This window comes from Setaria italica, chromosome V (assembly GCF_000263155.2).
Source record: "Setaria italica strain Yugu1 chromosome V, Setaria_italica_v2.0, whole genome shotgun sequence".
Lineage (NCBI taxonomy): Eukaryota > Viridiplantae > Streptophyta > Magnoliopsida > Poales > Poaceae > Setaria > Setaria italica.
Window position 1 is genome coordinate 41551217 of NC_028454.1, and position 25162 is coordinate 41576378.

At 49.2% G+C, this 25162-nt stretch overlaps 4 protein-coding genes across 7 annotated transcripts; 3 read left to right on the plus strand and 1 right to left on the minus strand.

Moving 5' to 3' along the window:
• Positions 1 to 4120: 4120 nt before the first annotated feature.
• On the plus strand, positions 4121 to 7969 carry LOC101781236 (laccase-7). Its single transcript, XM_004970530.4, has 6 exons — positions 4121 to 4335; positions 4808 to 4959; positions 5677 to 5921; positions 6084 to 6206; positions 6323 to 7225; positions 7333 to 7969. Exons 1-6 carry the CDS (start codon positions 4255 to 4257, stop codon positions 7779 to 7781), a joined length of 1953 nt encoding a protein of 650 aa, XP_004970587.1. The 5' UTR covers positions 4121 to 4254; the 3' UTR covers positions 7782 to 7969.
• A 1426-nt stretch (positions 7970 to 9395) lies between these two features.
• Positions 9396 to 11888, plus strand: LOC101781624 (laccase-8). The gene is made up of 4 exons (XM_004970531.3): positions 9396 to 9699; positions 9830 to 9981; positions 10154 to 11439; positions 11543 to 11888. Exons 1-4 carry the CDS (start codon positions 9607 to 9609, stop codon positions 11671 to 11673), a joined length of 1662 nt encoding a protein of 553 aa, XP_004970588.1. The 5' UTR covers positions 9396 to 9606; the 3' UTR covers positions 11674 to 11888.
• Positions 11889 to 12096: 208 nt separating this feature from the next.
• On the minus strand, positions 12097 to 23103 carry LOC101782032 (trithorax group protein osa). Of its 4 annotated transcripts, XR_001164155.2 has the most exons (11): positions 22966 to 23103; positions 20356 to 20602; positions 20068 to 20283; positions 17817 to 19980; positions 17327 to 17740; positions 17039 to 17143; positions 16851 to 16933; positions 16568 to 16731; positions 16368 to 16479; positions 16188 to 16279; positions 12097 to 14945 (listed from the first exon to the last, which is right to left on the minus strand). XR_001164155.2 is itself a non-coding variant. In XM_012846524.2 (10 exons), the coding sequence occupies exons 2-9, from the start codon at positions 20560 to 20562 to the stop codon at positions 16407 to 16409; spliced, it is 3426 nt and encodes a 1141-aa protein (XP_012701978.1). In that variant the 5' UTR covers positions 20563 to 20602; positions 22966 to 23103; the 3' UTR covers positions 12097 to 14945; positions 16368 to 16406. The 4 variants fall into 4 exon arrangements, 3 of the variants coding, with proteins under 3 accessions (XP_012701978.1, XP_012701976.1, XP_012701977.1); XM_012846524.2 differs by lacking the exon at positions 16188 to 16279; XM_012846522.2 differs by having other exon boundaries at positions 12097 to 16279.
• A 748-nt stretch (positions 23104 to 23851) lies between these two features.
• Positions 23852 to 24836, plus strand: LOC101783545 (heme-binding-like protein At3g10130, chloroplastic). The gene has a single exon (XM_004970537.2). The coding sequence runs from the start codon at positions 23987 to 23989 to the stop codon at positions 24650 to 24652; it is 666 nt and encodes a 221-aa protein (XP_004970594.1). The 5' UTR covers positions 23852 to 23986; the 3' UTR covers positions 24653 to 24836.
• The last annotated feature ends 326 nt before the right edge of the window (positions 24837 to 25162 follow it).

Sequence of the window (25162 nt, forward strand, 5' to 3'; positions counted from 1 at the left end):
GTGCATTTTACTCCATAACGATTTCGAGCTTCAATTTCGCTAGCCCCTTCTATAATGCCCATACTGAATATTAAGCAATCAAGCGAATGTCCTTCAAACACGAACTTGAGAAACACTACAAGGATCGAATTTTTTTTAACGAACCATAAGACAGTACGAGTTTTTATATAGTAGAAAAATACAAAACTGCGACTGTAGGAGGCAATAGGCAGGGACATAAAAAGGAAAAAAAATCTATACTCGTCCGGTTGGATTGGGACATCAACGCGGATAACACTCAACTTAAAACCGTCAAAGCCGACCGGTTGGATTGGGACCTCAATGCGACCGCTCACTCCACTCGACAACGGCAGCCGTACCAAAAGTCTTATCGCAACACCCACCAACAATCTCACTCTCATGTAGTCGGCGGAACATCCCGGTGTGACCCTGCGTTGACAGTAATCCAAGAGAAAACAGACTGCACCACACCAAAAAGGCCACCACCATATGGGACCCTTCGTCGTAGTGCCGCTGCAACACCACACTCCATTTGACAGAGTGATACCACCAGATCCGAACCTCTCGCAGGCTGCCTCGCAGTCACCACCACGAAAACACAAAAGCGCGGGGGCCTTGCCACGCTCGCCGTTGGACTCCACCTCGCTCTCGTCGCCTCAAAGAAACACCGCGCGCGGGGGCCTCGTCACGTCCACCACATTACTCCACGTCACGGATTCGTTTCTATTGTCGCCATCAGAATGGAGGGCAAAGCTGCCCCACTTCCAAGGTCCCTATCGAGCAGCCAAACCGCCGTCGCGGGCTAACTTCGTCTCATTGCTCCACCCATGCACATAGCCTTCGCCGCCGAGGTAGTAGCCGAAGAAGTCGCTTACGCCGTCTTCCGACGATGTACCACACTGGAGTAGCCTAGCAATGCTGAGCCACCCACCGTAGTCCGATGCAAGTCTGTCATCCTACGGTACCGTTGCTGCAAGCGCCATCCTCTGACGTAGTCCCACGCTGCACTGATAGTTGCCAAGCAATACCTGCCGTCGTGGTCTGCTGCAAGCAGCCCACCCGACAACAATGCGATAACCCCCTGACCGCCACCAGGACTGCGATTGCCTCCACATGAGATCAACAACCCCCATTAAGCTCGTCATCCTGCACCATGCCGCCTTGCGCCGCCACCGACTACGGCCTCCCTTGGTCGTCATCACCAACAATGTCACAAGTTGAGTTGGTTCTCTAGAGATGACGCCTCCAAGGACGGGATGACGTCGGTGGTGCCGCCATCGCTCGTCCAGAATCTGGACTGGGTGAAAAGAACCCCATGCGGCAGGGATGGAGGTCCAAGATGACACCCTTAATAGGGAGAACGACGCTCTAGGGCGCCACCGCCATTGCCACCTGCAAGATCGCCGGCAAAGGTTTCACCCGGAGCATCCCATCCCTACCACTGCACGTCCCCAACCCGGCATTTCCAGGACCACAACCATGGAAGCCCTCCCGGGGTGACGCCGCTGTCGTGCCTCCTCGCACCGCGCGTAGACCCCCCCTCGCTGCGCCACCACGACGCCTCACCGCATCGTCAGCGCATCCGCGGCTGCTGCCGCGCACGATTGTCACCGCTTGCAGTAACCCAACACATCTCGAGCCGGCACGCACGTCTCCTCCTTGGCGCCGCTGCTGTTCTTCCTCGCGCCACGCGTAGACCACCCTCGTCTGCGCCACCGCAACGCCGCCACCTTCACGTGCAGTTCTGGCCTCTAGTTCACCGGATCCACCATCCCGGCAAGCTGACACTGCCGTGGCCGTCGATGTCGCCCGCACAGTCACCCTCCAAGCCGGCGGCCTGCGCCCCAAAGCCACCTCCCGCGCGGCCACCTTTTTCCATCGCCGCTCCTCTACTGCGACCGCTGGGAGCTGGCGCATGACCCAAGTCGGCAGAGCCGCGCTGGTCGCGGGCTTGCCAGATCTGCTCGGCCTTGCTAGCATCGGCCTCCGGGGCCGCAGATCTACACGCCGGCCACCTGAAAGGGCCCCTGGCTGCCACCGCGATGCCCAAGCTCACCCGGCGGGGCCCACCGCGCGCCGGCCAGATCCACCCTTGTTGTCGCCGGATCCGACCGTCGAGGCCACGGAAGCGCGCTTCGGCGGCCGAGGATGAGCGCGCCGCCACGAGAAAAGGGAGGCCGTCGTGCGCAGCCCCTACCCAGAGCACGCGGTCAACACGACAAGAGACCCCGCCGTCGCCATCCCAAGGAGCCGTGCGGGCTTCCGACGGATCCCTCCGGCGACGGAGAGGGAGAGAGGGGGGAGGTGGCTGGTGGCGGTGAGGGGTGGTCGCCTCCCGCGTTGGGGGGGGGTGGGGGCGATGCAGGGGCTGTGCTTGGTGTTACTGGCCTTTACTGATCATCGACACAGGGTCCGTGCTTGGTGTTAGGTCCTGTTCGGATATTAGGAGTTAAACTTTAACCCCTATCACATCGGATGTTTGCATACCAATTAAGAGTATTAAATATAATTAAGAGTATTAAATATAAGTTAATTACAAAACTAATTGCACAGATGGAGACTAAATCACGAGACAAATCTATTAAGGCTAATTAGTCCATAATTTGATAATGTGGTGCTATAATTAACTTATGTTTAATTTTTCTAATTAGCATTCGAACATTCCGATATGACAAGAGCTAATTTAGTCCGAGTAACATGCCCACACCTTGGGATTGAATTGACAGATCAAGAAGGAACAGGATGTGACAGTTCTGAGACGGGCGGTGTGGGCCTCGTATATATCGTGATAAATGCAAGGTCGCCCACACATCCAGGCCAGCGCATACCTCCTGTATTTTCACAGGCACATACGGACTATACATCTTCGCTTATTCCTTCTCCAGACTCCAGGCCAGCCGTACACGGCGATCCGGCGCCGTGCGCAGCCGTCAGGTCCGTGCACGGACGCCGTCGTACCAGCTGTCACCTCAGGGATTCAGGGCAAGGACACTCTGGACGCTCTCGGACGCATACGCAAGCTGGATGGAACTTTTATGATGAATTCTCGCCCGTATGCATAGGCATCACCGCGTTATCCCGTGAAGATAGGCTTCTCCGGATCAACCCCGCCACATGATTTTCAGGCCAGGTTTTTTTTGCCTCTTTTGGTGCCATCCGATGCGATACGGATGTGCAGTTCTTGTTTTTTCTATTGGCCCGTGATGCGTGACCGCAATGGCATCGTCTCGGGCGGGTTCTGGCAGCAGGAGCACGGGAGATTCTTTGCTTCGCAGGGGTTAAAATTAATGAGCTCCTTTTCATCTGCCTCACCCTTTGTTCTCCTGCTCCACAGTCCAATCTTTGTACTTCCAGCTGGTCTGCACTCTCTGCACAAGTAGGGAGTGTAGTGTCTTTGACAGCGCATCAATGCCAAATGTGAATGTGCACCAAGTTTTCAACTCTTTGAGACAGAATTTGGGGAAGCAATTGTTTTTTAGGAATGGTTGTCTAGTAGCTAAGCTCCACGATTTTAAACTTCAAATAGCTAGCTGGCTAGGGTTACCTGGCTCGGGCGCAAAGTTCAGGTACACCTCAGCTTGAGAGCTGCTTTTCTTGACCCGAAAGGCGATTTAGGACACCGAGAGAAAGACGATTAGTTAGTTATTCCTGCAATGATGGTTTCCCAGCCCTAATTCCTTTTCAGTGCCTCCCTGATTACAAAACCAAGCTCGTACGCTAGCCATGAGCCCCTCACCGTTCGTCAGAAAAATTAAAATTTCCGTTGCCCGCGAAAGTAAAACTCCTGATTGCCCCTGGTGAAAGCGGCATTGCGGACGTGTCGGGAATTCTGAGCTCGTGACTGTTCCATCGGATTTTGCCATCGATTTGATACTGCAATCAGAGCGAGGACGAAACAGGTTAACATCCAGGCACCACGAGGTGGCATTCATCCCGCCATCATTTGGTCAGACCGTCGGATAAAACAATTAGGAGAGCACTAACACCTAGGCTAAGAGCTGCGTGTGAGCGTGTTATCGGTAGAGCAGAAGAAGCTTTATGTCGCGGTCACGGAAATTGGCCATATATACGACGGCAATCCTATCCAAGTCATCCCTCCAGAAGTTGCCGAAAGCCTTCCGGAGTATATATACTTATCGTGTGCCCTCTGCACACACAAGTTGCCCGCGATCGCTGCCAAGACAGCTTTGCCTCTGCTTCGTCTTCCTCCCTTCTCTGACTCCGCTGCACTCTGCTCGACCTTCCATTCCACCCATGGTGCGGCTTCTCCTGGCGCTCGCGCTTCTCCTCGTCGGACCGGTGGCGGATGCGGCGACGGCGAAGTACACGTTCACAGTACTTCCCCTCTCTTTCTTTCTATCTACATGCATTCGAGTTACATTCGATCGGTTCAGTCGGTAGAATTTAGAAAGCTGAAGCTTTCGGCAAGACGACGAACTTGCTTCAGTTCGTTGTGCTTCCTCCACGAAAGAACAAGGGGTGTTTTAGTTCGCGAGTTACACTCCAGCTATCATGAATTCAGCTCAGATTATGCCTTATGTCTGAGGTCTGACAAGAAATGGAGAAATCATACGACAAAACCTCTGAACCTTGCTGTTTTTCTTAAGAAAAAAAAGCTGGCTGAACTTGATGATTGCTAGGAGAGTTCAGTTGCATAGTTCTGATGGAGCATCCTTATCTGCAATGCAGAGCCAGCGGACCCCCTAGCTTGCTAAAATGACACATGCTCATCTTTCTTTTTCTAGGATCCGCGGTTTTGCGCGTATTTCACTAAAAGGGCAATGCTTATCTGTAATGTTGCTATTAGGTGGGGAGCACGCAGATCAGTCAGCTATGCAGCACCACCAGTATTATTGCAGTGAACGGTCAGTTGCCGGGCCCGTCGATCGAAGTGAACGAAGGTGACGCGGTTGAGGTCAAAGTCATCAACAATTCACCATACAACGTAACCATCCACTGGTAACTCCTACCTCTTACTTAAACTCGAGAAACTTCTTCTTCTTCTTCGTCGTCGTCGTGTCGAAAGACAGGTTACTTTGCGGGAAAAAAAGTAGAGAGAAAATTATAGGGTTTTGTCAACAAAGGACAGTATTGCAGTTGCTTTGAGTTGTTATTTTTTTCTCTTAGAAGCATCGAAGTCGCCTGTGACATCAAGACATGTACAAGGTGCCGTAAGGAACCTGCCATCCTAGAGTTTTATTGGTGTGATGGTTTTGATCGGTTTATATGTTGGATTTTCTTAGCCTCCATCCGGAAGAGCCGAAAGTGAAACCTCCGAAAAGGACAGCTTACCTGTCGAAACATAGCCTCTTAACTGTATGGATGCTCACCCCAACATTCGCCAAGTGTAGAGATGATATGGTTTATCTTTACAACAGAGTGTATCCAAAAAGCTTAAAGAAAAGTGAGACATGGAACGCCACTTAGGAGTGGCATAACGTCAGAATCACCCAAAAAGTAACCAAGATTAAGCTAGACTGTTACTGGTACCACTTATAATTACTACTCCACTAGGGCACTAGGAGAAGAATTTGCATGGTTTTCACACTGCCTTTTGCGGCTGAAAGATACAGCAAGCAATGGTCTATTCAGTTCAGTGCACTTCGACAGTATGGGCACCACCCGAGGCAGAGCTGGCCTAACTCTTAACGCTGCTGATGCTTTGGAAATTGACAGGCATGGTGTGTTCCAGCTCATGACGCCGTGGGCCGACGGGCCGAGCATGGTGTCGCAGTGCCCCATCCAGCCCAGCGGCTCCTACACCTACCGGTTCAGCGTCCCGGGGCAGGAGGGCACGCTGTGGTGGCACGCCCACTCCTCCTTCCTCCGCGCCACCGTGTACGGCGCCTTCATCGTCCGCCCCCGCGCCGGCAACTCCTACCCCTTCCCGGCGCCGGACCAGGAGGTCCCCATCGTACTCGGTAACCGGTGTGCTGTAATGCATTTTTGGCCGCCGCCGCCGCTGCCTGGCATGGGGTCGCCCGTGCCAGGCGCGAGCTCGTGCATATCTTGATGGTGTGGACAGAAAGAAGAATCTGACGTTTCTTTGCCTCTGGATGTGGGGTTGTCAATGTCATCGACAGGCGAGTGGTGGAACCGGAATGTGGTCGACGTCGAGAACGACGCCATCTTGTCCGGCCAGCTTCCCACCCAGTCCGACGCCTTCACCGTGAACGGCAAGACCGGCCTGCTCTACCAGTGCGCGAGTACGTATGCATCGCGTCATGATTGATCGATTACGTTGGTGAATTGTAAATTGAATGCAGTAAAGAGTGCAATTGGTAATTGATTGTTACTGCTCGATTTGATTTGATTTGTTTAGATGAGACGTTCACGGCGGTGGTGGAGCCCAACACGCGGGTGCTGCTCCGGGTCATCAACGCCGGCCTCAACTCGCACCTCTTCTTCAAGGTGGCCGGCCACAACTTCACCGTCGTCGCCGTCGACGGGAGTTACACCTCCAACCTGAACACGGACACGCTCGTGATCGCGCCGGGGCAGACCGTGGACGCGCTCGTGACCACCAGCGCGGCGCCGGGGAGCTACTACATGGCGGTGCTGGCCCACGACACCATGAGCCCGCTGGCGTTCGCCGCGTCGGACACCACCACCGCCACCGCGATCCTCCAGTACAACGGCACGTCGACGAACCCGCCGGCGATGCCGGTCATGCCGTCCAGCTCCGACTCCGCGACGGCCAACGCCTTCTACTTCGGGCTGAGGGGCCTGGGCACGCCCGCCGTGCCGTCGCCGGTGGACGTGAGCATGACCATCGAGCTGGGGCTCGGCCAGCTGCCGTGCGACCCGTCGCAGACGAAGTGCAACGGCACCGCCGCCGCCGCCGCCATGAACGGCGTCTCGTTCCGGCTACCGGCGCCGGAGACGTCCCTCCTCGGGGCGCACTTGAACGGCCTGACGGGGGTCTTCACCGCCGACTTCCCCGACGGCCCGCCGCCCAGCGGCACGGCGATGGCGGTGGGGACCAAGGTGAAGAAGCTCGCTTACAACTCGGTGGTGGAGATCGTGCTGCAGAACCCGTCGGCCGTCCCGACGGAGAACCACCCGATCCACCTCCATGGATTCAACTTCTTCGTGCTGGCGCAGGGGGTGGGAACCTTCACCCCGGGCAGCGCGTCCTACAACCTGGTGGACCCGGTGGCCCGCAACACCATCGCCGTGCCCGGAGGTGGATGGGCCGTCATCCGGTTCGTCGCCAACAACCCAGGTATATATATACACACTCGATTGTTCTGTAGATTCAGCCCAAACGTTACATGGGCCTTTTGTTATTTTGGGCCTAACGAGTGGGCTGAAACTTTGGACTCGACGCAGGCATGTGGTTCTTTCACTGCCACCTGGACCCGCACGTGCCGATGGGCCTGGGAATGGTGTTTCACGTGGACAGCGGGACGACGGCCGGCGCGACGCTGCCTCCGCCGCCGGCGGATTGGGTGGGAGTGTGCGACGCGCAAAACTACGCGACGGCGGCAGCGGCGGCGGCGGCGGCGACGCCAGCGCCGGTACCAGCCCCAGCCCCAGCACCAACATTAGCACCAGGATCAGCCCCAGCGGCAGCAACATCGCCACGGGCGGCGGCAGGATCGCCGGTGAAACCTTCGAGCCCGGTGGATCACAAACCGTCACCCAACCTTCCTCAGCGCAGGGGGGACGGGCGCCCCTCTGCTACCTCCGCTGCAGCTGAGCCGAGAGCGACTGGGCATCTCACTTGTCTCCTCTGTACCATTATTCTTTTCTTCGTTCTTCACGAACACAAGGCCTAGTGCGTGAGTGAGAAGCTGCATAGACGTGATACCCGCTCAAAAGTTACAGTTTTGTTCATTCGTGTAAGTAAAAGTGATCATTGTTTCTATACATGTGTATATGGATTTGATTCGATGTAATTGTGACATTCTCCTCCCTCCACAGGGGGAAGATGTGCATAACAAAGTTCAGAGTTCAGATTATTTGACTTTGTATTCATTCATGATTACGCACTGATAGAGCAATATACTGTGGTTTGAGTGCATGATGATGCTAGCCGCGACGCGATAATAGCATGGAGGACAGATGCCGAAGACGCCGCCACCGAAGGACCTAGTCACCATCTGACGACATTCTTGCCCATTCTCGTGCTTTATTTTTTCTATGAATACAACTATACAAGTTCCAATCATATCTTGCTGTCGTCAATGCTGTTACGCTTATCTTACATTCAACGCCGCAGGTTTCTTTGTATGCCCTGGTCTTTTCAATTTCTAGGTATAAATGACCAATGCGGCTTTAGCACAGCAACACGCAAACATGCTTTAGACCGTTTCGAGGATGATCATCTTAAGACGTAAATATACAAGAAGGTGCTGTCTTTTATTTCTGCGCTTCATTACACTGGAAAAGCAAGAGGGTTGACTTTGGGATTGGAAAGTAGGTGTAGGTGAAAAAAAAACAGGTGCCTTGCTTTATCTTTTTTTTCCTGATTGTCAACTGAACATAACCAACAAGATCATACTTTATTTGGTCTGTTGAAACCGAAGGCACAAGAAACTGAACCCAGTCGCTCCCAGTTGCAGGTGCCATATGCATCAGCTTTGTAACTTGATGAAAAGGATAACAAGAACTTCACAGGAACCAGCTGGTTCTCCCTTTGTTTATTTTTCCATGCAGTGGTTTCGTGTACATTTCGTTGCTGGAAAGAAACAACCCCATCTAGTTGCTTGTTTCAATAAAAATTTACCAGGTCATGCAAAGATACTTTTAGCACTAGGTACAATATGACTACTGGACAGGCAGAAACTTCCAATCCGGAAAGGTTCTGTAAACTGCAGTCTCGTTGGCCAGATGACTCGGGGAAATCAACGTATACACCTTTGCGAATAGTAGTGATGTTATGTTACATTCGACCAATGGCCATGGAAGTGTACCTTTCATCTAGTAACATATTCTTTTCTGAAAGCACCACTGCAGTTCTGACTTCTGTTTAGGACAACTAGCTACAACGCTCTACCTACTCCATGCATACGCTGTAACCGTTCAGAGAAAGTATTATTGAAGCATGCAATGTAAAAAGTAAAACAAATCATGATCAACCTCTATAAGAAAACTCTTGAGCACATTTGACACCGCATCTATACCATCGTTCTACGCATATACTACATGCACTTCTTCTTTTTTTATTTCCGAAACACAGTAGAGACGCAGGCGCAACCCATGTAAACACACCAGATTGTATATTTTGCAAGACATGACCCTGGATTCAACTGCTTCAGGCTTCAGCAGGCTGGTAGCAATGAAGAGGTCCAGAGCAAAGTGCAACCACTCCACGATAGAAAAAGAGAGAGACACAGCCGCCAGAGCGAATGAGAGAGATGTCCGACAGAGTATTCTCATGCAGTCGCAGTCCGATTACCTCTCCTTTGCTGAAGCTCTCACGCCACGCGGGAACGACATGGATCATCTGACGCAAGCCGGACTTGCTCCTCCAACGACTTATTCCGGCAGGATGGAGGCGTTCATGTGTAAATAAGGACGCCAAGCGGGTAGTTGTTGCTTTGCAGTTCGTGCACCTTGCACTCTCGTCTGAATTGCTACTCAGAAGAAGTCAGGAGATCGATGGCGCCGGCAGCCGTCGCGCTGCTCGTGGTGCTCATCCCGGCCATTTTCACGGCGACGGCGAGCGCCGCGGTGGTGGAGCACACCTTCAATGTAATTCTCGGTGCCGTTTCCTACATGATCCGTGGTGTCTTGCAAGTTTCCATTATTCCCTTGCTTGCTGGGCGTCGTTCTAACTTGTGCGTCCGCGGTTTGCAATGGCTCGCGTGTGCTTGAAAACCAGGTGGGCGGCATGGAGATCTCGCAGCTCTGCATGAACAGCGTGATATACACGGTGAACCAGCAGCTGCCGGGACCGACCATCGAGGTTAGCGAAGGCGACACCCTCGTCGTCCACGTCGTCAACGGCGCGCCGTACCCAATGTCGATGCACTGGTAAGTTAAACCACGCGCCATGTGACCATTCCGTTCCTTTCTCTCAACTACTGTGTTCTTCGTGTGTGGCAAAACAAGTACAAGGCCGATCTGCTTCTGGGCGCCAGCCCATTATTCCTACGGTTTTGGGCCCATTTTGACGACATTTTTTTTTCCTCCATGCGTGTGGCAGGCACGGCATATTCCAGCTGCAGAGCGGGTGGGCCGACGGCGCCCACATGATCACGCAGTGCCCGATACCGCCTTCCGGCAAGTTCACCTACGTCTTCAACGTCACCGGGCAGGAGGGCACGCTGTGGTGGCACGCCCACTCTTCCATGCTCCGGGCCACCATCTACGGGGCGCTCATCATCAAGCCCAGAGGCGGCTACCCGTTCCCGGCGCCGTACGCCGAGATCCCCATCCTGCTAGGCGAGTGGTGGAACAGGAACGTGGACGACGTGGAGACCGACGGGCTCCTCACCGGCCTCGGCCCGGCGATGTCCGACGCCTTCACCATCAACGGCTCGCCGGGCGACCAGACCCCCTGCGGAGGCGCTGGCATATTCCAAGTGGAGGTGGAGCCCGGCAAGACGTACCTCCTCCGCATCATCAACGCCGCCGTCAACGCCGAGCTCTTCTTCCGGGTGGCCGGCCACACCTTCACCGTGGTGGCCGTCGACGCCAGCTACACGAACCCGCACCCCACCGACGTCGTCGTCATCGCGCCGGGCCAGACCGTGGACGCGCTCATGTCCGCCTCCGCCGCGCCGGGGCGGTACTACATGGCGGCGCGCGCGTTCGAGAGCAAGACCGTGGCCAACCCGCCGCCGTTCGACAACGCCACGGCCACGGCCGTGCTCAGGTACAGGGGCGTCCCGGACGCCGCCCCCGCGGCTATGCCGGCGCTGCCGCCCTACACCGACGTGGTCACCGCCGCCAGGTTCTACTGGTCGATGACCGGCCTCGTCCGACCGGGCGACCCCGTCGTGCCGACGCGCGTCGACCACAGCATGGTCGTCGCGTTCGGGCTGGAGCAGGCGCCGTGCGCGCCGGACCAGACCAAGTGCCAGGGGTTCGCCGTCGTGGCGTCCATGAACCGGTACTCGTTCCGGTTCCCGGAGGAGGTGTCGCTGCTCGAGGCTCTCTTCAGGGGCGTGCCGGGCGTGTACTCCGAGGACTTCCCGAGGTCGCCGCCGGCGGTGGCGGCGGCCAGGAGGGCCACGTCGGTGAGGAAGGTGAACTTCAACGACGTGGTGGAGGTGGTGCTGCAGAACGAGGCGTACAGCAGCGTGCTCGGCGCCGAGAACCACCCGATCCACCTGCACGGGTTCAACTTCTTCGTGCTGGCGCAGGGGCTCGGGCGCTTCGACCGCGGGATGAAGAGCACGTACAACCTCGTGAACCCGCAGGTGCGCAACACCGTCGCCGTGCCGGCCGGCGGCTGGGCCGTCATCCGCTTCACGGCGAACAATCCAGGTGAGAGTTCGCAGCAAGCTAAATTGTTTCTTCAAAATCTGAGACGATGAGCCGTAAATTTTTAACCCTTCCTGTTGGCGGCGTAATTGTGACAAAATTGCAGGTATGTGGTTCATGCACTGTCACCTGGACGCGCACCTGCCATTGGGGTTGGCCATGGTTTTCGAGGTGCTCAACGGACCGGCGCCGAATCTGCTACCTCCACCTCCTGCAGATTTCCCCAAGTGTCACTGAACGTGATCGACGTACAGACTCTGCCTTTGCTTGACAGGTCCATTTGAAACCAAAAACGAGATGAGAGTGTGCGAGACAGCACGTGTGTGCGTAGTCGTTTCTTGTCGCGTATGGCTGCCCGATTTCATTGTGTTGTGCATGGCAAATGATTCCTTATTTTTCAATTCCAGTCGTTAATAAAGCTATGTTGAGGGGTTCGTGTTCTTTGGTATTCAGGCCCAGTGTCAATCTGTAAATGTTCGGGAAATGCGTAGCGTACCAGCGTGTAAGCATCATCAATCGCACGAGGGATCAGAAACCATCGTGAAAAAAATACGCATATTGTACAATCTTTGCAGTACGATTACAGAACACAGAAGAGAGTCCATAGTTGGATGGACCACAAAGTGTGCGATACCGTGCACAAACACAGTAGAACTAAAATACAGACAAACAGTCAAACCACAAACTTCTCTATAGAAGACAGTAAAAGAATCTATTTACATCGGTGCATACATTAATTTGTAAGCACCACTGAAAGTAACATAAACTTGCACCCTACATTACATTGTTATCGAAGATCTTAAGAATACATTGCAAGAATTTCATTACATCGGTAGCTACATTAGTTAGTAGGCGTACACCACTAAGGAATAGGTATTGCACGTCCAGGCCCCAGCGACAGGCCGCAGATATGAAGTGCCGTCAGTTCAGCAATGATCGAATGCAGTGAGCACAACCATCTTCAGTTGAGCTGCTACAAGAATCCCAAAGAAGTAACACAAAACAAAATAGATGCAGAACAAACATAAACCTTTCATATATTATGCCAAGATCGCACTGCAGCAAGACCATGAGTCTCTAACTGTTAGCACATTGAATTCAGTGCACAACAATGTAACCATCCTAAAAATTATTATTGTACCAGTAACCCAATTTATACTGATTCAATCCTAGCAAGCTGTAACATGTGCTTCAAGTCTTGGCACTCGAGGTAAGGTTCACTTCAGAGCAATGAATGTCACAAGCGCCAGCCATTCTACAGTTTCAATCTAGAACCCATGGGAGCGGTGAACACTGGGTTTGAGAAAATCCGTGACCGTGATAACATCAGTTTTGACCAAACCAGTGGGGTGATATGTAACCAGTACCCTCCCACTTCATGCCACTAAACCCCCATTTAGAATATCTACTACAAAAATGCTTGTATTTAGCTCTACTTTATACCTACAAATCAAATCTGCACAAAGTTTCAAAGTTCAAGCTAAAAGTAGATAACTGACCATTTTCTGGGTCCGAAACTGGGTGGAAACCACAAGAGACCTGATACAGCAAGATTCTGATTTTCACCCACCATCCAGTATACCAAACCATTGTTAACCCACAATTGGTGAATCCAAAATTATCAATCCGATGGTGGATCCAGAAGAGTCTGGCATGGCAATTGCTAACTTATCATGGCTGCCACCAACCTTGTATCTCATCAGAATCAATAAAATGTTCACTTAATCTTGCCCAATGATTTGTATCTAAACAACATTATATTTTTGATTTGTTTGCTAGATGCCTAGGGCCTCGTTTGGAACCGCGTTGGTGGCGTGTCTGGTGGGGAAACGCGGAATAATCCCGCCGAACGGTCCACGGCAAGCGCACATCAGCGAACCACGGCAGACGCAAAACACGGGATTTTCAACTGCGTACGCAAGAAGTGGGGTCGGAGCCACAACTCACTTCCTGGTGACACGCAGCTGCGGGACATGGTTCCAAACACGGCCTAGATCTCTAGCCAATTCAATAGCGCCAAACCAAACCGTGCGCAGAGGGAAAAGGTAGAACCCCCCCCCCCCCCCCCCGGATGCTTGACGACATCCAAACCAACACATGGGCTACAAATTAAGTGTAGTACAGTACCCGCTATTCAGTTGTTCTTAACTAAAAAAATCATCTTATTAATTACCAAATAAATCTACACTCAAGTTTTGAGCATCTCTAAGGGCCTGTTTGGTTTGAGTTGCTTATTATAAGCAACTTAAAGTTGCTTATTTGGAGTTGCTTATTTTTAGTTTAGCTGTTTGGATACCCTTGCTTATAAGCATTGAATGAGGTGGATATTGTCATGTTTGCCCCTAATCATTGAGAGAGAGAGGGAGGGCAACCAGGCATTCAATGAGGGCAAGAGGTGTAAAGTGCATCTTTTAGTCCCCATAAGCAACCATAAGCAACCCAAGAGTTGCTTATTTGCTTATAATAAGCAACCCCATAAGCAAGAGTGATTGGTTTCATAAGCAACTTATTTGCTTATTTTAAGTTGCTTATGCATAAGCATGTGAAACCAAACAGGCCCTAACTGTACGGATAGCTGCCACCTATAAGATTCATACATGTTAACAAAGATGATACTATACACAGCTTTCACACTAATCTAACTATGACAGAGTCTACAAACATTAATGCAGTCCCACATGCAATAGATCTCAATATTATTGCATTAAATGGGTCCCAATACATTTCAATATTATTGCATTAAATGAGTAGACTATCTAGTAACTAGGAGGTACCATCTCTCTTCTCCATATAGGCAAAAATGTGACGCAGAAACCCTTGTATCTAGGTGATATGGATTATACGCCCTCAAGTTCTATTAATAAATAACCATAGTACAGTAGGTCAAAGAAGCCGCACATATGCGGACATTGAGCCTAGTTGAGTAATTCGAATCAAATCCAAGGTGAAGAAAATATGCCCAAGTTTAGTCTGAGCAACTTGTGTCTGGGAGAAATATCTTTTGTGTAATCACCAAGCGACTTTTTTTGGGAACAAGAATTTTTCTTTGGGTACTACTATCAGCCAAACCAACTAAACGCAGAAAAATGATCAAATGTTAGACCTGGACACAGCACAACCAATTGACCTTGGCATGAAATTGGTTTGAGCAAGTTCTAGAGACACTACGGATTACACGGACCAAATGTGCACAGAAGATATATCTAAAGATAAACAAAATCTTATGTCCTAAGAATCCTAGTGGCATAGCAATTCCTGTTGATCCACACAAATACATAAAATGCAATGATTAGTGTACAAGCAATTGACAAAAACAATAACATACACTTCAGCCCTGAACTATATGGGAAAATGTTTGTCAAAAAAAGTAGTGCGCATTGTAATGAAACCTCAATACATATCTTTCCTTACCAACATTAGTAAAGCATGTAATCCTTACCGTCGTTAGGAAAGCAAGCAAGAATGGCAGTCCAACTCCCGGCAGGAAATTATCCTACACTTTTCAGTTTCTGCTTAGCAAACAAACAACAAAAGATACAGATGATTTAATGGTCACTGTTGGAGAAATACATCCAGAAAAGGCTACCACCAGCAAAATGAATCGTATGCTAATAACCACATCAAATATAACTGAAGAAGCCATATTTCATCCACAACATTTAAGGTCAATTGGCTTCTAATGCTGTCCTATTATGAACCTTACTATGGCAATGAAACAAGTGAACCATACATCACTATCTGGATGAGCAAAGCAACTATCTAGAAATGGACACTGCAGCTTTTGTATTGGTATTGACAAGTGCAGCATGCATGATGTGCACACCATGTTAATCTGAAAACCAAGTTGCCACCTCTCTTCTATTTTATTTTTATTTTTACAGAGTGTGAACACAATACTGCCACACATGCATCCTTTGGTTCTAAAACCTCCTTTCAATTAGACACCATCAATTCGTCTCTTACTATGCTAACATTCAAGCTATATCACACAACACAAAACTCTTCATGTTTGGGGTTTTCACTACACTTCTAAGACTCCCATTAACACTAATAAATGCGGGAGCAACATCCAATGAAAACTCTGTTAAAATCCAAAACCTCGTCCAAGCCAGCCATGTTTACATATTTTGTCCTTTTTTCCATCCAAACCTTGGATTTGTCAATTTTATATCTCGCAACTGGGACCAAGTTACAAGTTCCGTGACAAGCAATTCAATAAAGATGATGATCCTTAAAATATCAATTGCCATTAAGAAAGTATGGCTGCAGTGATGTAGCAAACCATCATATATACAGGGAGGCCTTATATTTTTGGGATCTATGTATGCAAACTAGTTAAAGTTTCAGGTACTGTAAGTACTGGAAACAATTTCTCAATTAGCATCTTACAAAGAGTTTGCAGTGACAGGTACTATTTTAGGGCTGCCTGAAAATACAATACACTTACGAGTCTTTTTGCTAAAGTTTCAGTGCGGTGCTGTGGTGTACTAGTAAAAGATCACCATCAGCCGAAGTATGAGCCTAGTGGAAAGACATGGGAGTCGCATACTATCACATATAGAAGACTAAAACTAAAAGGGTACTAACAAGTTAAGCATTCTTATGTTTCAGCAACTAAACATACAAAGTAGAACAATCGAAACCATAAAAGCATGTGAAGTAAAAAACATATCCAAAACAGTAAATCACAGAAACCATAAAGGCATGTGAACTCTGCAGACCAACATACAACAAAAGTTTTCGACCATTACAAGTTCCAAATATGCTGAACTGCTTTAACAAGATATCTGAACAGATCTCATTTCTCAATTGTCTTGGAAACATCCATAAGCATACTAGCAACCTGGCAAAACGATAGGATAGTAACCAACTGAACCCAAGGGACAAAATAGCTGTGCTTTTGGAGAACAATGGAAACCATCAGCACTCACCATCAAAATAATCAGGCGCTGAAATAGGTAACAATAGTTCTAACGCCTATTCCCACGGAAGTGGCCCTTCCCAGCAACCTTTTTGTGGAAAGACTTGGGGCCTCTGTAATTCCTGAGTAAGCAGTGAATGTTCAGAGTTTATAAATAGGGTGCTTAACCTCAGATATTTGAAATCAAATTAATTTTAAAAAACATCTAACATCTTTTTCTGCATCGCGACATCTTGCTTCATTTTCAGAATAATGTCCATTGCAAATTGTTGATGTTCCCTTGTCTGTACGTGCAGATCCAGGTTCTCTGCACTTCCACAGTTAAACATGCATATGCGGCACCAACCAACATCTCCATTTCTCAAGGGTCCACCCTAGACAAACAACGAGTTAGCAGCCACACAATGCATAATCAGCAATAATAATAGCACAAGTGGTATTGCATTGTAAAAAGAAAAAGAAACAAATTTATATTCTCAAATTGATGACCCACCAAACCAAAGTGCACTGGTTCTTTTGGAAATCCATGACGAGAATAGTCAGCAAAAAGATTAGGATCACCTGGATACATGTGACCTGCGAAGTGGTGGCTAGAAGGTTTGGTTAAATGCGACAGGCCATGGTCATGGGCTCTCGAGCACCCAAACAAAAATACTTAGTATGTGGAAGGAAAAGAATCACCAGGGAGGAAATGAGGAGGGAACTCTGGACCATCAAAAGCATGCTGTACATTCCCAGGAAGGTTACCGGAGCCAAGCTGGTCTTTACGGGGACCACCACTCATCCCTTGAACAAATGCACGAAAACAATTCAAATTCATTAGAGAACCATCATTGATATATTACGGAAAGGCAAAGGTCGTAAAGCTTTCATAGTTTCATTCATGGAACCCACATAATAAAGATCTGATGCCACCAAAGTCTTCTAAAGGTTTAGTTATTAAAATTATTTAAACCAAACAATCCGTACCTGGGTTTCTGAAATTAGGCATTACATCAGCTCCATGGTGATTAAATTCTGCACCATGTGGCAGAAAGTCAGAGTGCCTAGCCATTGCATTTGGCTTCCTTGAAAAATCCTCATGCAAGGCTACAGGAAATGGACTTTTCTGGTTTGGAAATGGAGGCCTTCCTGGTAATGAATCTGAAAAACTATCAGGTCTACCTAAAGCTCTCTCGAAAGGTCTCGGACCCATCTGCAGGCCTGGACCATCCAGATGGGATGGCCCAGGAAACTGCCTCAGATCGTCTTCAATATTATTATGTCTACCAGGATATGCTGGAAGTGGCTTGAGATGTTCCCCTGAAGTGTTGAAACCCTCGTCAGGGAAAGCCCTTCCACTTACAAGTGAACCACTACCAGAGCCATTGCTCCTCGATGTTCCTGTGTGAATGGAAGTTAGGTCAGCATGCCCACAACAAAAAGGATTGAAGTATTTGCCTCTGAATCAGAGTATTACCAAGAGGATGTGGCCAACTCAAATGTTCGGGGACAAAAGGAGGGAACATTTTGTCCTGATCAGGTAATGGGCCAACCATGGGTGGTCGAATCATACCATCACAATCACCCGGTCTGATACCCCCAGGCTGCGACATTGGCATCTGAATTTGATTCTCTCCAAACAACCTTGATGTCGATCCAGAATGGAATGAACCATACGATTTCTGCATTGGAGGCTGAATATTTTCAGAGAAACCATGCTTAGGACCAGGATGCATCAGATGCTGAGGAAGCATTCTCTCCGGTCCAGATGGATGTTTTGATCCCATGCCTGGGGGCACAAAGGAGCCTGGTGCCCCTGCATTTTTCTGTGATGCCTTCTGTAATGATCCACCTTTCTCACAATTATCCGAAGCCTTGTGCTCTTTTCCTCCCTGTACTGGACCATTTGAATTGCCTGCCCAGGCAGCAATTCCATCCCTTCCAATTGAACCATCTGTGATGTGTGATGCAACGCCAGTTTGCACTGCATCTTTTCTAACACCACCAAAATCATTATGTTCTCTGTTTATGTTTTCATCGCCCAAACCCTTCAACATTGTAGGTCTCATTACAGCAGATTCAGGACCATTATTTTTACTTTCGCTAACAGCAGTACTATCAGCAGCATTACTTGCAGTTTCTGACTTTCCTGGTTGCGAAGCATGTGTTCCCAGAGCTACAGAACCCTGCCCCATAGGTTGCCCAGCAGCAGGCAACTGGGATGCTAATACCACATTATCAGATCTAAGCATTGTTGGCTGTTGTTTTATGGCATCTTGAAAACTGTTAACTGGGCCACCAGGTTGATGTAGAAATTGCTGTGGCGGCGCAAGATGACTCGTAGGTCTGCCAGCTGAAGTTTGAACATGATGCCCAGCATAGCCATAGCCAGGAACATGCTGCTGCATATATGGCTGACCATGAGGTTGTGAAGGTTGGGAATGCAAGTGTTGTTGTGATGAGGGTATTCCTTGCTGGTATGGCTGACCTTGTGAGGAAACATATGAGTGAGGAGGCAATCCTTGCAGTGATGTCTGGGAAGGGATGACAGAATGCATTTGTGGCCGCTGAGTGGGGTACCCAATATGTTGTTGATGTTGTGTTGTATGCTGAATTCCTTGTGGAGTCTGCATAGCTGGCTGTTGGCCTGGCAATGGAGGGCGCATTGATGCAGGATGCTGAGAAACAGGGTGTTGCAATGAAGCGCTGTGTGGCATCTGCTGCTGTGATTGCGGCGCATAGGCCTGTGGCTGTGGGTAAGATTGCTGCTGCACTTGTGGAGATTGGAGCTTGACTTGAGAGTTTAGCTGCATCTGAGGTTGAAGATTTTGCTGTGGAGGTAAGGCTTGCATATGTGCATGTTGTTGCTGGGCAACGGTCTGTTGCTGTTGTGGAGGTTGAGCTTGTACTTGTGCAGGTTGTAATGTGGGGCCAGACAGTTGAAGAGGTACTTGACTTTGTGGATGCAGCTGGGGAACTTGTGGGGCTGATTGAATTGGCTGCTGAGGCTGAGACTGACCTGAAGGTGCTTGAAGATGGGGAAGGTGGGGCTGACTTTGGGGTTGGGGTTGGGGTTGGGGTTGCACTGGATGCTGCTGAGGCTGTGCATAACCTGTTGGTGGTGGAAGCCGGGGCTGACTTTGGGGTTGCGTCATGAGTTGGGGCTGAGAGGACTGCACCTGAGGCTGAACATATGAGGTAGGCTGTGCAGAACCTTGTGTCATATTTTGGGACGCCACTTGCATTTGAGGTTGCGTGTACTGCTGATGCACCTGCTGGTATTGGCCATACTGTTGATATTGCTGCATGTAAGGGTTGTACCCAGGGTACTGCTGCTGGTAGTACTGTGAGCATTGGAGTTGCTGCTGGTACCACTGCTCAGCTGTTGGAGTTTGAGAAGAAGCAGCTGATGCAGCTGCTAAGGAAGGGGGTGCTGTTGCTGTGCTTGCACCAGTTGCCCCTCCTGTTGCTGCAGCAGAAGCTGTGACAGCTGTGGCTGTAGCTGCAGATGGCAATGTCATAGCTGGAGCTGCAGCAGAGCCTGCTGGGGCAAGTGATGGATCTTGGGTGATTGCTTGAGTTGTTGCAGCCGATGGCTGTGCTTGACTACCATCAGCTTGATGTGTTTGAGATTGTGAGCCCTGCAAATAACAAACAGGTAAAAAGATTATCAGTAACAACACATTTCTAGACATAACTAGGAGATTCTGAGGACATGATGGACATACAGGGCAGAGTTGAGCATGTTCTTGCACTTGACGATGTACAATCTGTGTCCCACAACGATTACAAACAACAGGGGAGTTCCCATATGCACAAGCAGTACTGTGTGTGATACACGCAGATAGCGTTCCTTGCCATTGGCAACCACTCTTATTATACAGGCAATGGACTGTGACCTTGCCAATTGTCTCAGCAAGGGATTTATTTGATTCTGTCAGAGGCTGCATATTGCAAATTAGGTTGTAAGAGGAGTGCCACAACTTGATATGTTTTAACTCATTGAATATGCATACCTTGGAATCAGTTTCTGTCACCAAGTAGCCATCATAAGGGCAAGCTTTTGTGGTTGCCGCTACATAAGCTAAGCAGGGTTTGCAGTAGAGATGTGTGCACTGAGTTTGCAAAGCTTCATTGGGATATATGAGTGTACGACAAACAGGGCAGAAATATTCACCAGGAAGGGATTGAATACTCATAATGCATTCATTATCGAAACCCATTGCTGAAACTTGCTAACTTCTGCCAGATCAAATGTCAAATCTGCACAAATAATCACATACACTTACGCATTGAATGTGTGCAATGCTGCTATAGGGGATTGATGCATAGAACATGTGCCTCTACCATTCAGAGTTAAAGAAATCAAGTGTGATAAACACTTGATATGCACAACACAAGAACATAGTGTCATCTAATAAAGGCACAGCATCCATGCCTAGTGCCTATTTGTCACCTAGCCCGCTTAGCGGCTATTAGGTGCTAGAGGCCACCTCATCCCCGTCTAATACTTTTGGAATGTACAAAAGAATATTCGTGTCAAATGCAGAACTTACTAGCATTTAGACCAAATAATATATTATGAAAGCTGATATGGCTAAGTCAACTATTACCAATAAGAACTAAGGAAAAGCATTAAGTTAACAAAACTAGAAAACTGTGTCACAGAAAGTAGGGTAACAATAGTAACCCATTTCATTATAGAACTAAAGAGTGCCTTGCTCACTATTCTAACAGGAAAAGTTATGGCAGGTCATCAAGGTAGCGAAGCTAAAGAGCACCAGCTAGGTAGCTACGGTACTAAACTGAGCAGAAACCGCATACAAACTGAAACAAAAGTAGTAGCATACATAATTAAATCTGAAATCGGTAAAGCTGTTGAGAAGGTAATCCAGGTAGGGAAACTACCAAACAGTAATGACATAATGATTAAAGCTAGTAATAACATGAAATCGCCAGCATAAATAAAGCTGAAACTGTCTAGTCTGAAATGGACAGTAATGGCCACATAATTGATCAAGGCATGCATTAATAAGGTGCACAGAAACCAAATACAAGTAGAACAAAAGAACTAGTACTGCCAAACTGCATTATTGAAGCTGAAATGGACACGTTAACGGCCACGAATGGAAATATTTTCATGTAATAAATAATACCATGCAACAAGAATGCCACATCGATATAGCTACATAGCAAACAAATACCTAAAAGCAGCTACCTCCATGTGAGACACAAGATAAACAAGCAAGAGAATCGAGTGATAGCAGATATCAACATTGATCTAGACTTCAAGAATGATTATCAAATATGAGCATGAATATACCAGTAGCAACTTGTAAAACCATCAGACACAAACAGACGTGAAAAACAATCAAGCAATGCACTGCAGATTATGATTTAGACATCATCTACAAGTGGAATGGAATATATATTGCCAGAATTACAGATTGCAACATTACTAAAAGACCCAGCCATCCCAACGTGCCACTTCCAGTCATTGACAAGTGGAATGGAATATATATCAACGTGCAGTACCACAAGCCAAACCAAAAGTAGTAATGTACATAATTAAAGCTGAAATCAGGCCTAGCATGGAAGGTAATCCAGGTACGGAAAGTAACCAACAGCATTACTAAGCTGCACAGAAACCAAATACAAGGGGAACAAAAGAACGTATACTAACAAACTGCATTGTCGAAGCTGAAATGGACATGCTAATGGTCGCAAATGGAAAAAATTTCATGCAATAAATAATACCATGAAACAATAACGCCACATCAATATAGGTACATAATAAAGACATACCTACAATCAGTGACCACCCCCACCCACACGTGAGACACAAGATAAACAGCCAAGAGAATTGACTGATAGTATGATATCAACACTAATCTGGACTTCAAGAATGGTTGTCAAGTATGGGCACGAATCATACCAGCAGCAAATTATAAAATCATGAGCCATAAAACAGACATGAAAAAACAATCCAGCAAGCCACTGCATAATATATTATGGAAGTATGATTTAGGCATCACCAACATGTCTCGCCAGAATGATCAATCACTAAAAGGCCCAGCCATCCCAACAATGCACTTCCATGACACAAGCTGGTGCAGTCTCAAGATAATTCTAACAAGCTACCCGCTTGCCCTTTCAGAACCAGTGCAATCTATTGACACGCACAAGAAAAAGGCTGCTCATAAAGCACCTAAATACCACACAAAGGAACGAACAAAAACTAATCAGCTGCAATCCTCCATAAGAGATCTAAGCAGGCAACACACCTCCCTCCACACAAGAACATGGAACAGAGAGGCTCCAGGCTCCAATCTAGGGATAAACAACAAAAAGAAGGATGCCAAATCGCAACAATGAATGTTGCTTGGCTGCCATGTACTCCACGAACCAACTTATCACGAAACACTGAATCCCCGATCACACCACCGCCATCAAGTGTATACCAGAGAAATGCGGAGCAAGGGATATGTACATCTTCGTTCGTAACTCGCCAGCTCCAAAACCGCACCGGCAACGGTGGTGGAGGAAAACCCCAACCCTAGACCGGAGGCAACTCAAGCGGCCCGAACCTCCGTTGGGCGCGGAGGAAGGATGGGGGTAGACCTCACCTAGGAGTCCACTGCGGCGGGCTGGATCGCCGGGGGCACGAGGACGACGAAGCGAAGCAGGGTGGGGCCTGGAGGGCGGCGACTGGAAAGGTTTTGTCCTCGCTGTGCGTGCGACTGCGAACGACACCGAGGTCCGAGGAGACCAAGATGCGGCAGGATCTTGCAGATTGGGCCCTATAGATTCTTACAGATGGGCCGTAGGGAACTTCCAGACTGAAGCTATCTAGCAATACGGCCCTTCCTAAAGTTATCTAGCAATACGGCCCGTTCAGAGAACGAAGAATTACGACTGTGACATCATTTCAACTATGTGCCGTTTCAACATTTTTCCATTGCGTTTCGAATTTCAGAGTTGGAAAAATCAAATCCGAAGAAAACACAAATATAACCACATGGCTAACGTGAACTGAGCATACCTACACATCCAGTTCTCAACTCAGCACGGATTCTCGTATTTTTCTCAATTTATTACAGAATTTAATCAGTATTGTCAGACGACGTGTCCATCAATAGCAATACACCAGTACTACCTTTGTCAATTTTGAGAATTCACTTGTTCGATCTTTTAAAGGTGCTTGTATGGTAGAGTTGCAGTGTGTATTTATATGAACGAGTGTGGATGCGTGAACATCGCGTCCTGTACCGTGTGATTTGGAAAAAAAATAACCACATGGCTAACTACAGGCCAAGTTGGCAAGTTCACTAGTTCAGGATGTCAGCTAGAAAGTCAAAGCGGCAAAGCCCATCATCCAAGATTCCAAGCTTCGCCGAGCTTGTCCTCCAAGGCGAAACCAAGACGCACCCGTGGAGCAACGCGCGCCACGACGCAGACACCGCCTCGTCCACACATCAGTCTCTTCTCGCCGCTTCTTAAAACCAACACACGCCCAGCACGGTGCCAAGGCAAAGCGCCGCTCATCACACGCACATCCAAAGAGCCCGACCGCTCAAAGACCATCCTCTGAACCTGCACTGCACCGTGCCTAGCTAGCTCCAGCTCGCCTCCCGCCGACGATCCGCCATGGGGATGGTGCTGGGCAAGATCACGGTGGAGACGCCCAAGCACGAGGTCCTCCACACCGGCGCCGGCTACGAGATCCGCAGGTACCCGCCCTGCGTCGCCGCGGAGTTCACCTACGACCCCAAGGAGTGGAAGGGCGACCCCGACGGCGGGTTCACCGTCCTCGCCAACTACATCGGCGCCCTCGGCAAGCCGCAGAACACCAAGCCCGAGAAGATCGCCATGACGGCTCCCGTCATCACCTCCGGCGCCGGCGACGGCGAGGCGTCCTCCGAGAAGATCGCCATGACGGCGCCGGTCATCACCACCGGCGGCGAGCCGGAGCCGGTCGCGATGACCGCGCCCGTGATCACGGACGACCAGCAGGCGCCGGGCAAGGTGACAATGCAGTTCCTGCTGCCGTCCAAGTACGCCAAGGCGGAGGATGCGCCGCGGCCGACGGACGAGCGGGTGGTGATCCGCGAGGTGCCGGAGAGGAAGTACGGGGTGGCGAGGTTCAGCGGGGTGGCTGCGGAGAAGACGGTGCGGGAGAAGGCGGAGGGGCTCAGGGCCGCGCTGGAGAAGGATGGGTACACCGTCAAGGGCCCCTTCGTGCTGGCGCGGTACAACCCGCCCTTCACGCTCCCACCGCTGCGCACCAACGAGGTCATGATCCCCGTCGAGTGACCACCCGCACTCGGCCACCGCCCAGCTGCCGGGCCGCGGCTGTTCAGTGATTTGAGTGTTGGACGTTTCAGGGACTCTGTTTCGTATCTGTATTTCCTTCGAACCTGTTGTCTTACTAGTCTTTTCTTGTGTAATTATTGTAAAAATATGCTTAGTGTGACAAATAATGGATAAGTTTCTACTACTCTCGGTCGATACTTAGTTACTTACATACCGGCACGGTGGTGCTGCGGCCCTACAGTAGCTCTGCATTTCAGAAAGAGTTTTTTCAGTACAAACACAAGAACGATTTAACTTGGTTTGTTCAGTCGGCAAGGCATAAACACGACCTTAAATTGATTTCAAATGGAGGTTTATTGAACAACAGGAGTGTTTCAAAAAATTATTTTGAAAAGTTTGCACAGTAGTTGACTGTGTTGGTTTTTATATGGCTTTCAACATTATTCATATAATGTGGTTATTATTTAACTCAACGTGAAATTATTCGGATACATGTGATTCATATAGTGT